General features: G+C 31.7%; 1 protein-coding gene across 1 annotated transcript; it reads left to right on the forward strand.

Moving 5' to 3' along the window:
- The first annotated feature begins 11,357 nt into the window (after nt 1-11,357).
- LOC18101844 (uncharacterized) lies at nt 11,358-11,921 on the forward strand. The gene has a single exon (XM_024607567.1). It carries the CDS (start codon nt 11,358-11,360, stop codon nt 11,919-11,921), a length of 564 nt encoding a protein of 187 aa, XP_024463335.1.
- Nucleotides 11,922-12,438: the final 517 nt, after the last annotated feature.

Raw genomic sequence — 12,438 nt, forward strand, 5'->3', positions numbered from 1 at the left:
CTATTTTTCTCTCCACTCTTAGCCAACTTGCTATTCTTTTCTCTCTCAACTAAATCTAACTTTTTTCTCTTTTCAAAGCTTATCACCTCTCCATAATTTTCCCTCCTTTTAGCCCCACTTTCTCTTTTTAGTTTCAATGATCTTTATAGACTTGTTTTAGTGACAATGATACAAATGTGATGAAATTCATATCTTTCATAAAAAAGTACCTATTTCTAAACCTATCATGCACTACTCTTTTATTAAATTGCCATAAACATCCCATAACAAATGACTTGCATGCATAAGAACCACATCACACAAAACCTTATCGTAATATTTTCTAATAAAAAAAGACACCATGACTTATTTATTAGCCTTAAGTTCTACACATTCATTCAACCATTGAAGTTGATATGGTCTATGATGTTTAATAGTGTTTAGATTTAATGTCTAACAAGTGTAGTACTCGCAATATTAGCACAACTTCTACTATCAATAATCATATTACATACCTTGTTTTTTTTATATGGCATCTTGTATGGAAGATACTCTCTCTATACTACTCCAAATCATCTTTCTTAATCTTAATCAGTGACTCTCCTTTAACTGGATACTTTATATCCCCATCGTTAGCATCCTCAAGTGGTGACATCTCATCTTCAGTGCTATCACTTTCAAACTCAATCTCATTGTGATACTTTAAAATTACAACTCTCTTGTTTGAACATTGAGAAGCTATATATCCAGCTCCCAAACACCTAAAACACTTCATATTATGGTTACAAGTAGTTGAGTATCATATTTACCTTTAGAGAATTATTAGTGAATTCTTTCTTTGCCTTAGAAGGTTTAACCTTAGCACCCATGATTGGCTTGGTTTGGGGCAACCCCATCTTTCCTATAATTCAGCTTTCATGATAAAAACAAACCTGAATTAACAACTTTCTGTGTATTGTTCTTTCTCTTAAGTTTCCTTTCCACCTTCATAGCCATGTGTGCAATGTCTTTTAACTCTATATAATACTTCAACTCCACTATATTTGCTATATCATGGTTCAGACCATTTAGAAACCTAGCTATTGTTACTTCTCTATCCTCCATTACATTAACTTGAATCACAATGATTTCTATGATAATCTTCAACACTCTTAGACCCTTTAGTCAGACTTTGTAACCTTTGATATAATTCCTTGATAGTAGTGTTCTAGAACAAATCTCTTCCTCATAATTACTTTTATCTCCTCCCAAGTATCAACAAGTCTCTCACGATTCCTCATCTTAGTCAAAAAAAGTTAATCCCACCATATTATAGCATTATCAGTAAATTTAATGACAACAAGTTTTATCTTTTTCTCATCTAAATAGTTATGACAATCAAATAGTAGCTCAACATTCTTTCTTAATCTAAATAAGCCTCAGGATCATTCCTCCCCTAAAACACTAGAATTCTCATCTTGATGCTCCCCAAGTTTCTATCCATCTCATCATGGTAACCAAGATCCTTTTCTGCACCCTTATAGCCAAATTGATCATCTTACTGAAAACCCAAATCTCTTTGGTTTTTAGGCTATCAAAATCTAACCCCTTGACCGATTGATGCATGGTCAAAGTTTTTGGCTTATTCCTCTTCATGCTTGTTAACAAACTCATCTATATACAATGTAGGTCACCTTTCCAACCTTTTGACACTAGGACCCTTTTAGTTTGACCCATCTTACATATTAGCAACCATAGAATCATACCTCTCTAGCCTATCAAAAACCACTCAAAACCTCAACTTCATCCTCTTGAATTGTTGTTGCATAGATCAAATTATAAAAGTCTGATTTTCCATCTCTTTTGGTGGTGATGTATCGCTTTTGGAAGACATCGTTGAAATTTAAAAATCATGTTAGTAATAAGAAAATATGTCCTCGCATAATCCCTCATGTGCTTACATTCAAAAGATGTCACTCCACTTATGTTTCACTCAAATATGGCTTTTCAAGATAATACACTCATCTTTTCGCCTTTTACCTCATATGCTCTCCTTTTTAGTTCTTTAAGGAACTAATCATAAACAAATAAAGATAAAAACTTTGTAACATCACCCTTAGATTTTTGGACTTAAAAGAATCAATAACAAAAACAAAAAACAACAACAAAAACAAATTACAAATATGAAAATGATATCAAAATCAAAACAACAACGAATACGATAACAAATATAAAAAATGAATGCAAAAGCAAGAACAAATGGATTAAAGACTCTACAAAACCTGGAACCGATAATTATAATTCCAACAAACCCAAAACTAAAGTAGTAATCAAATAGAATCTAACAAAGCAAGCTGAAGCAATAAAACAATACTTGTGCAAATCAAAATCACTTGAAACCCAAATTGTGTTCAAACAACTCTGAAATAAAATATCAAAACTAAAAAACCTAATGCCCCAAAAAAATCATATTGTGGTGTATTTTCCTTATGTTCCAATCCTAAATTGCTGTAGTTTTTAATTTGTAGGAGAATTCAACTTTGCAATTCAACTTCTTTTATATATATATATATATATATATATATATATATGCCATAAATTGAAAGTTACAACAATTGTTACTAAGTTTGATAGTAATAAAATCCAAATAACATTTTTATACTATGCCATAATAATCAAATTAAAGAAAATACTAAAAAGCAATGCGAAAACTTAAAGAAAGATATAATCTGACTTTAGAGCCTTGCATTCGTACCAATTAATGTGAACCTAAAGGATAAAAACCTTTAAACCTACATGCAAGAAAGAAACAACTTAAAAAAGCTAAAATCAAATTTAAGGATTGCAAAAACTCAAAACAATGATTACTTGAACTAAGACATCAAAGTTATTGAAATGAAGACCCCAACCCAGCAATTATAAGGAATCGCGAACTAGAAGTACAAGGAAGAATGCCACAAAGATAGTTGATCTTTGAAAAGTTTAAGACAGTTCCATGAAGAACCATTATGTATGAGCAATCCTTGCACAAACACATAAAAGTTGCAGAAAAATCAATAATAATCCAATCTGACTTGTTTAACCAAAAAAAAAATTATTTATAGGTTACAAATAAAATAAACCCTAATAAACTAATAGGATGACATTAAAACCCAATTAAAACAACCTAAAGTTTATAAAATAAATAATAAAAACCCAAGTCTAAATAAAAACAAGGCTACCATAAGTTCCCAAAATAAACAAGCTACCGAAATTAATTTTTATAGACAATGTTGCTGACTTGTATCCTTACACTTAAGGGTTGCTACTACTGACTATTAATTCCTTGGACAACATTGATCCATTGACAAAATAGAACTCCTACGTTGTTGTTTATTAATTGCTTAGTAAATAGGAAACCTTACATAATTAGAACTCTTATGCTGCCATCTATTCTATCCTTGTAGGCCAATTAATTCTCCAATTTTGTTGCCAATGCGTCCTTGTAGAATTAGGAAGTTGCCTTGTAGGAAATACATAAATCAGAAGGAAAGATAATCTTAAAACAATTAGGAAAAAAAATACAATTTCCATATAGTAACTTATGAACTTTATCTCAGGGCCTTTTTAAGCTCCAATTACTATGAAATATTAACCCCATAGAAAACAAGGGCTCTGAAATCTTCTGGTTAAATTTTAGTGTAAAACCTCATAAAAAAAGAGTTGAACTGGTAAATACTTGAGAGAAAACATGAAGGAACTGGTCAAGGAATAACCTAAAAGACACTAGGATAAGAGTAAACAACATCCAAACTTGACCTACCCTCATTTAAGAGGGAGTATAAATATATTGAGAGAATAAAGAGTTTACTTTTCCTCCCTCAATGGTTCGGCCAGAACAACCCTAACAAACCCTCTCTTATAAAATTTCCACCAAAACACTCATTGCATGTCACATTCTTTGAATACTTGAGTGAGAAAAGAGTTAAAGAGTGAAAGAAAACCAATAACATTAAAGGGATGAGGGAGAGAAGAGGTTGGCTGGAACAACAATGAAGGAGGAAGGAAAAACCAAAAGGAAGAAGAAGAAAACCACCAAAACACTCCCCTAAATTCTATTTAAATTCATGTGGTAAGGATGACCTTTGCTCTTATATTTGTTGTTTTGAGACTATGAGATAGAATGAGAAGGAAACCCCAAATGAGGTGACATAGGGTTCTTGCATCTATTGATTGTGAAAAACTAAATGAAGAGGTTAAAAGATTGGGAAGAGAAGAGTATAATTTCAGATTCTATAACAAAAACAATTGATACATGTTAAAGAGAAAACCCTAGCTAAGGTCGGCCTACAGAAGAGGTGAATGAAGGATAGAATGAGATAATTCAATGTATTAGTTGTGACCTTGACAAGTATTTAAGATAAAATGTCTAAGCTGAAACAGAATTTAAAAATGTTAATATCCTTGTTTTGCATCATGGGTTGTATAACTTACTTGATTATGAACTTAGATGATTAATGTATGATTAATGCATGTTAACATAAATATTTTTGTAGTGAAAGTGATAATTTACATGAGTAAACTTGAAGGAATGAAGACAACATGCTTGGCCAAGAGAAAAACAATGAGGGAAGTTTCTTTTATGATGAACATCCTTAGAGAAACAAACAAGATAGTAGAGATTAAGTTCCTGTATAATGTAAGAATAGTTACTAGCTTGTGTTTTATGATTTGAAATGATATGATTGAGAATGATGAAATGAACACTTGGTATGAATGTCCTATGTTTCGGCCACCATGAAAACTTATGAAAGAAAATCCTTGAAATGTGCACGCTTGAACTTAATTGAATACTACCTGGCAACATTGTGATGAACTAGATAAGATTAGGGAAATAAATATGATTCTTGAACATGTTTAGTAGAACTTTATAAATTAGAATGCATATAACACATTATGCCATGTTATAATAGATGAGAAATGGATGACATGATATGGTAAAAACACAAAGTGTGTTTGGTAGAGAAAAGACATAGGTTTTGACCATCTTAGAAGAAAATAGGAAAGAAAAACCTTCATGAATACAATGATAACTAATAAAACCTCCTTAATAATGTTTGATGATTGAGTGAAGTTGTAATAGATTGGAAACATTACATGTTAATCTTGCTTCATATAACCTTGAAGATAAACTATGTTGTGGTCGATGTCCATATATAGGTTATCGTATGATCCTTTAGGAAGAAGAACTTGGGGAAAAGAAACATCAAAGTGACTTAGTTTTTGTTGTTGATTTTCAGTGTCGTAGGACTTAGTTTTCGTTGATGATTTTTAGTGTCATAGTGAATCAGTTTTTGTTGATGATTTTCAATGTCAATTTGACTCAGTTTTTATTGATGATTTTCAGTGTCATGATGAATCAATTTTTGTTGATGATTTTTTGTGTCAAGTGACTTACTTTTCGTTGATGATTTTCAGTGTCATTATGACTCAGTTTTTGTTGATGATTTTCAGTGTCACATTGACTGAATTTTCATTGATGATTTTCAGTATCATGATAACTCAGTTTTCATTTATGATTTTCAGTGTCGTAGTGACTGAATTTTTGTTGATGATTTTCAGTGTCATGATGACTCAGTTATTGTTAACAATTTTCAGTGTCAAAGTGACTTAGTTTTCGTTGCTGATTTTTAGTGTCATAGTGACTTAGTTGTTGATGATGATTTTCAGTGTCATAATGACCTAGTTTTCCATTAATGACCTTCAATAAAGTTGGAATGAGTGTCTTATTATAACATTATTTCCATGCAAATACACGAATACAAGAAACATTTGTATGAATGTGTGTGCATATATGTGTGTGGAAATAATCTTTGACGATGCCTAAAGATAAAAATATACCGAGTAATGATCTTGTTATGTATCAGGAGGTGCAACTGGAATTGGATCTTCGACCGAGCAAGGACATACTACAATAGGAGTAGGTAGGTGATTTTGATCTTCATCTAATTCTATTAAATTCTTGAAGTACTCTTGTATAATATTGCTATTCGAATTCAGTTGTTTAATTTATTTATGAATTGTAAAGAATGTTGAGATTATCTTTGGCTAATGGTATCCATATTGGATAACCAGGAATGGATGTTGAGATTAGCTTTGGCTAATAGTATCCATGTTGGATAATCATGAATAAATGATGAGATTAGCTTTGGCTAATGACATCCATATATAATAACCATGAATAAGTATAAAAGATTAGCTTTGGTTAATGGTGTCCATGTTGGATAGCCGAGAATGAATGATGAGATTAGCCTTGACTAATGGCATCCATGTTGGATAGCCAGGAATAAGCACTAAAGATTAGCTTTGGTTAATGATATCCATGTTGGATAACTAGGAGTAAATGATAAGGTTAACTCTGGTTAATGGGATCCATACTAGGATCACCGATAATGTGTGTTGTGAACCATTTCATTTGAAAGTATTTATTGATACCTTGAAGTAAAGAGTATAACATGTCATTTACATTCGAAATTAATGTTTAAAGGACCCTATACAAAATTGATCATAATTAGGAATGAATAGTTATATATGGAAAAATTCTATATGTACAAGGATTCCTAGACCATAGTACATGTCATCGGTTGTTGTTGAACATAACTCGAATCAAATAATGTAGCATAAGGTTGTATGAAGATGTAAAGTAAAATATTAAGGATAGACTTGATAGAAAGTTATTAATGGAAACCTACTTTATTAAATATTAATCCAATCATGATTATATGTCCATTGTTCAATTATATTATAAGAAATGTTTATGCACTTACATCAAGTTTGATTTGTAAAAGGAACATCTCATGACCATAATGTTTATGATGACGATATTTGAATTTATGACGACGATATTTGAATTTATGACTTATAAATTATGGTGTGTATGTAGACTTTATGTTATGAACATAATGAACATGTATCTTTTCTTTTGTAGTACTATCATATCTTATATACATGTAGCTTACATAAATGCTTTGTTATTGAAATGATAGATGATATCATGCAATGCACAATTCTATGAAGTTAAGAATAGAATCCAAGAATCATTTCATTATACCTTATATAAAGGGCCATGACAAAAAAAACCTCATTTCCTGCTCATTACGAATAAATATTATATCAAAATCAATTGAATTTTATGGGTTATTACATTCAGCCCGATCTAACAGTGAGATTAAAAATTATGCTTGTTAGTATAAAACTACATATTAAAAAAATTAATCCCAAAATCATCTCTTCAATCTTCTTAACTCTTGATCTTGTAATTGGTCCAATTAGGACCTCTAATAGATCCTTTCATAGTGCTTATTGATTCTCAGTAGTTAAAGTACAAAAATCTCTCTTTATATTAAAAATATTCTTAACATTGTTAAAATCATTCCTTTTAAGAATAAGGAATGTGTAAAACTATTAAGAATATTTTGAATTTTTTTTGTTACATCTAACTTTTAAATAATCATTATATTTCATAAAAATTATTATAATTTATCCTTTTGAATAATAAAATAAAATAGAACCATCTATGGTGCCCTTTAATCTCAATTTGAAGTTCAATTTTCAAATCCATGTATATATTTGAACCTCAATCTCAATTCTTAATTTGAACTTGTTTTAGCAAACAAAAGTAAAAACGTTTACTATTGGAGGTTTCAGGAAAGAAAATTTTGATTTTTATGTAAGGAATAAGGCAACATTATGCAATTGTTACCTATCATAATGCAAGGAAAGTGAAAAGCAATTTGAGACAAAATGCAAACTAGCACATGTAACAGTTGTTTTTCATGCCAAATCAAGCAATTGCTAAACCATGGCTAGAAAACTTCTTAGTTAACTAGGACAACAAAAGGAGTTTGGTAACAAAAAAAAAAAAAAAAAACTTTAATTTATGATTTCATAAAAAATAAATCACTAACTAAGCACCTAACCTGGGACCTAGCTAAATGCTATCTTCCACCACCGCGCGCGCACACATATACACATAATGGATATATATTTTCTTTCCTTTTCTTTTCTAGGTTCTAAGCACCTAACCTGGGACCTAGCTAAATGCTATCTTTCATCACCGCGCGCGTGCACACATACACATAATATATATATATATATATATATATATATATATATATATATATATATATATATATATATATATATATTTCTTTCCTATTTTTTTCTAGGTTTCATTGTTGATTCAATAACCATCGTTATCTTAAATTTGTGTCAACAGTATAAAGTAAGCTAACCTTCTTAGAAAACAAGGTCTAATGAAAGCCTAATAAAATTTCATTCCAAATTTATATTTGTTTTAGTCAAAGAACTTGACTCTTCCTAGACTTGGTCTTGACCTTTTGGTCCATATAAACACATACGCTACGTGTTCTTTGTAATTCAACTTTAAATTAATGGATAATTTGTAACTATATTATTATTATAGAATTATGTGAGATTGTGATAATAAAAAAAATTAAGAATAAATAAACTAGGGTATGCCTAAGACTACCATGTGTTTATAATAAAAATTACAGAAATATAATTAATAAATCTTAATAATTAATAAATCTTAATCATCATTTATATTAATTTCATTTCAAGACAGAAATCTTACCATTTATTTATCTCTATCCATGATGACAGAGTTAGCATTATTGAGTGCTTCCGTACAAGATGATAAGCTTAACACTTATTGGCTTCCATAAAAAATAGCAAGCTTGTCTTTCATTAGCTTCCATCAAGGAGGACAAAGCTTGCTTTTCATTTCACATTTTTCATTCACCCTTTTCTTTACACCACAGTACAACAATCAAAATTATAATAATAATAATTTAAAGAAATAAGGTGTTAGGCACCTACTTGTTCCCCAGTTAGAAATCCAACTCCTAGTGCCTCTCCCAAAGGTTTAGAATCCAAAATCACTTTCTTTACACCTCTCTCTTTCAATTCTTCTTTCTCCTCCTCAATCCCTTGTCTCTCACTAAACATAACTTTTCCTCTCTTCAAATTCCCTTAAATGTTTGGCTTATAGTAATGTTTTTCCAACTCAATGTTTGGAAGAATTTGAATGGAAAATGCAAGGAAAAAAAAAGATTGATCCTTCCTTTTTCTTTCTTGTGGCTGGAAACTGATCATAAGGAAGGGATATGGACTTTTCAATTTATTTATAATTTTTTCCTTAATGAATCCATATATTATTTTCTATATTTTCTCATGGCCGTAACCGGTAATTTTACACCGCCTTTCAAAACTCTGATCCTCTTCAAATCTTAACCTCAGATGTAACATGTTAGGAAACTACTTAAAAGCTTTTAGTTTGATTCAACAGTCGGATTAATAATTATGCTTGATAGCATAAAACTAGATAGTAAAAAATATTCTTACGCAAAAATCCAAATTTATGTACTGTATTTTTATATATTTACTTAAATTATCAAGATTTTTATACTAATTCATTGGAGACTTTTGTTTGTATTTATCTTTTAGAAAAATTCCTATTCAATTAATAACTATTTTATTTTATTTTATTTATTTATTTCCTACAATCAAAGTTTACCATAGAATTCATACAATTTTTTTTCTATGCTGAAGTATCTGTAATTGTTTTGTCCAATTAATATCTATTTAAATTAATTTAAAAGCTTTTCAATGATTTCTTAAAATTTTAGTTAGGGTTTTTACAGTTTCCTTTACAAATTATTAGTGCACTTTTAGTGACCAGACAAGAATCATCACTATGCCAAGCCAACATTTTTTTTCTGAGCAGACTCCTTTCCAATGCCATCTTCACTTTTCACATTTCTATCATCTATATACTAGATCGACATTGTCTGATTGGTTCTTAATTTGATTAATTTTTTGTTGTTGCAGGCCCTGGATTTTTAGTGCTATTTGTTGAATCTTTAAACTTGTCAGACAAATAGGGAAAGTGTTGGGAAGCTTGAAGTTTCCTTCTTTTTTGATTTTCAAATACAAAAACCGACCTAGACCGAATTGAACCAAGTCAGTTTAAATCGGTTTTCAGTTCCATCCATGTCAAATTTTCTAGAAATTTAAAAACTTGGTTTAGATGAATTTTTTGACTTAATCCAAACCAAACCAGGTTTTGAACACTTCCACAGAAAAACCGACGGACGCATTCCGTCGATGACTTAGTTGGTAAAATTTTCACCGACGGAGTAGTAATCTCATGCCGACGGAAAAACTTCATCGGTAAAACTGTTAAATATTGTAGTGGTTGGCCTCGGGTATGATGGTATAGAAAGTTTTAAGAAAATTGGGGATCAAATAAAAAAATTATCTTAAATCTAAGACTAAATTGAAATGGTATAGAAGAATGGAGGGCAAAAACATTGCCACACGCGCCAACATATGAGGCATCGCATTGGGGTGGCGAATGCGGCCTTCTCAAAGCTCTGATGGCGGCCTTCCTTGATGACTTTGGGATCATCTCATCATGTTCTTCTTTCTAGGATGGCGCGTGTCGATGATGAAGACCGAACGTGGCTCTGGCGGCCTTTTCTTTCTTGTTTTTCTCTCTCTTTTTTTCCACTATTTTGATATATGGACTTGTTTTGGAAAATATATATTAGATGTGATATACAGTATAAAATAAACAAATTTATTAGAAATTAAAAAAATCATACCACATTAGCCTTATAATGTGAATTCTGGTCAAAGCAAGAATGTTCCGAAGACCTTCTCTCTTTGAGAAGCTTGTATCCTAATTCAACTCTTTGTACATGTAAATGGTGAATATTGTATTTGAGGACTAATTTAAAAGAATTCAAGCCATTTGTTATTCTGTTATTTTGGGCGACTTTTGCTTGACAATTCTTCAGTAACATTTCTTTAGATATTATATATAGCAGTCAAACCTTCTCTCTAGGACGGGCCAGATGAAGGCCTCTTGTAGATATTCCTTTACAGATATCTCGTGAGAAGTTATTTTATTAAAAGTCAAAGGTCATACTATCATGCATGCCCATTGTAGTTGAGGTGGATTCTTGCTGTTACATGTGAGAGATTAATAAAGTCAAATCAACTTAAAATGATTAATTAATAAAGTCAAACATGAAATGCTTGATTTTTATTACAAGTAAAGCACTCAAGCTGAAGCAACTCGAAGGTCATTTAAAAGAAATTTCACAATGTCGATCATCATTGACATGGTTACAAGCAATTACGCGCGCGGCTTCGCTTGATGAGTTCCTATCTCTCTCTTTCTCCTCGATGTCTATATATAGGTCTTGTATTCCTTTCTTTGTTTCAAAAAAAAATAATAAAAGTTCTTGTTCATAATAAGAAAAACATAAAAAATAATCTCCAGATTTTAATTGGGAATTGTCTTTCAATATTTTTTTGGTGCAGAAGTGAAGATGAAGTTCAATAAAGTGACCAAGATACTCTTAGGTGTCACAATCATTACCCTACTGGTAACATCAATAGCAGCAGCAGGTGGCGGAGGAGGTGGCGGAGGTGGAGGTGGAGGTGGGGGTGGGGGTGGGGGTGGTAGAGGTGGTGGGGGTGGAGCGAGTGGAGGTGGTGGTGGGGGTGGTAGAGGTGGGGGTGGAGGGAATGGAGTTGGAGGTGGAGGTGGTGGTGGGGGTGGTAGAGGTGGGGGTGGAGGGAATGGAGTTGGAGGTGGTAAAGGTGGGGGTGGGGGGATGGGCAATGGAAGTGGTGGTAAGGGTGGAAGTGGTGGTACAGGTGGAGGTAAAGGTGACAGTCCTGCAAGAGATGAGGGTACCCCAGCGATAGGAAGTAGCCCTGGAACACGCAGCGTTGGAGGCGGCGATACCAATACCGTTCCTGGGCCAGTACTGAGGGGTTCTGATCATGTTAGAAGGAATTCAGGTTCTGTGTCTGTTGCAAGGGACGCTTCTTCCATGTTGCTGCAAATTCCTATAACGTTTTGCATTTTCTTTGTGTTAATGTATTAGGTTTAATTACTTAACCTCTTTAAAAAAGTTACATATCAAATCTCATTTAAAATATTATTTTGTAATATCATCTAACTTTTAAATAGTTATTATAATTACATGATATTTCAAGAAGATTATTATAATTTATTTTTATGAAGAAAAAAAAATTAAAACCTTTTATGGTGCCATCCAATCTCATTTAAAGTTCATTTTTCAAATCTATGTGCATATTTCCTTAATTTGGGAGGGTGATGGTGCATGGATCAAAATATTTTATATATATAATATGTTTTTTTAAAAAACTCATGTTTAAAAGGGTTAAAAATAGGATAATAACCTACCATATCTAAACTTGAAAGAAAATAAAGTCCAGATGACATGAATTTGGCTTGTTTTAAAGCCCAATATCCCTAGTTTTAGCTACGTGTTGAGCCCAATATCATGTGAGTCTGGCGAGATGTTAAACCCAACATCCTTGGTTCAGCTACGTGCTGAACCCAACTACACGTGAGTCTGGTAAGATGTCAAACTCAAT

The sequence above is a fragment of the Populus trichocarpa genome, chromosome 8 (genome assembly GCF_000002775.5).
Source record: "Populus trichocarpa isolate Nisqually-1 chromosome 8, P.trichocarpa_v4.1, whole genome shotgun sequence".
Classification (NCBI taxonomy): domain Eukaryota; kingdom Viridiplantae; phylum Streptophyta; class Magnoliopsida; order Malpighiales; family Salicaceae; genus Populus; species Populus trichocarpa.

Bases quoted from the DNA above. Each gene is read 5' to 3' on its own strand.
- LOC18101844 (XM_024607567.1), top strand. From the start codon at position 11,358: ATGAAGTTCAATAAAGTGACCAAGATACTCTTAGGTGTCACAATCATT.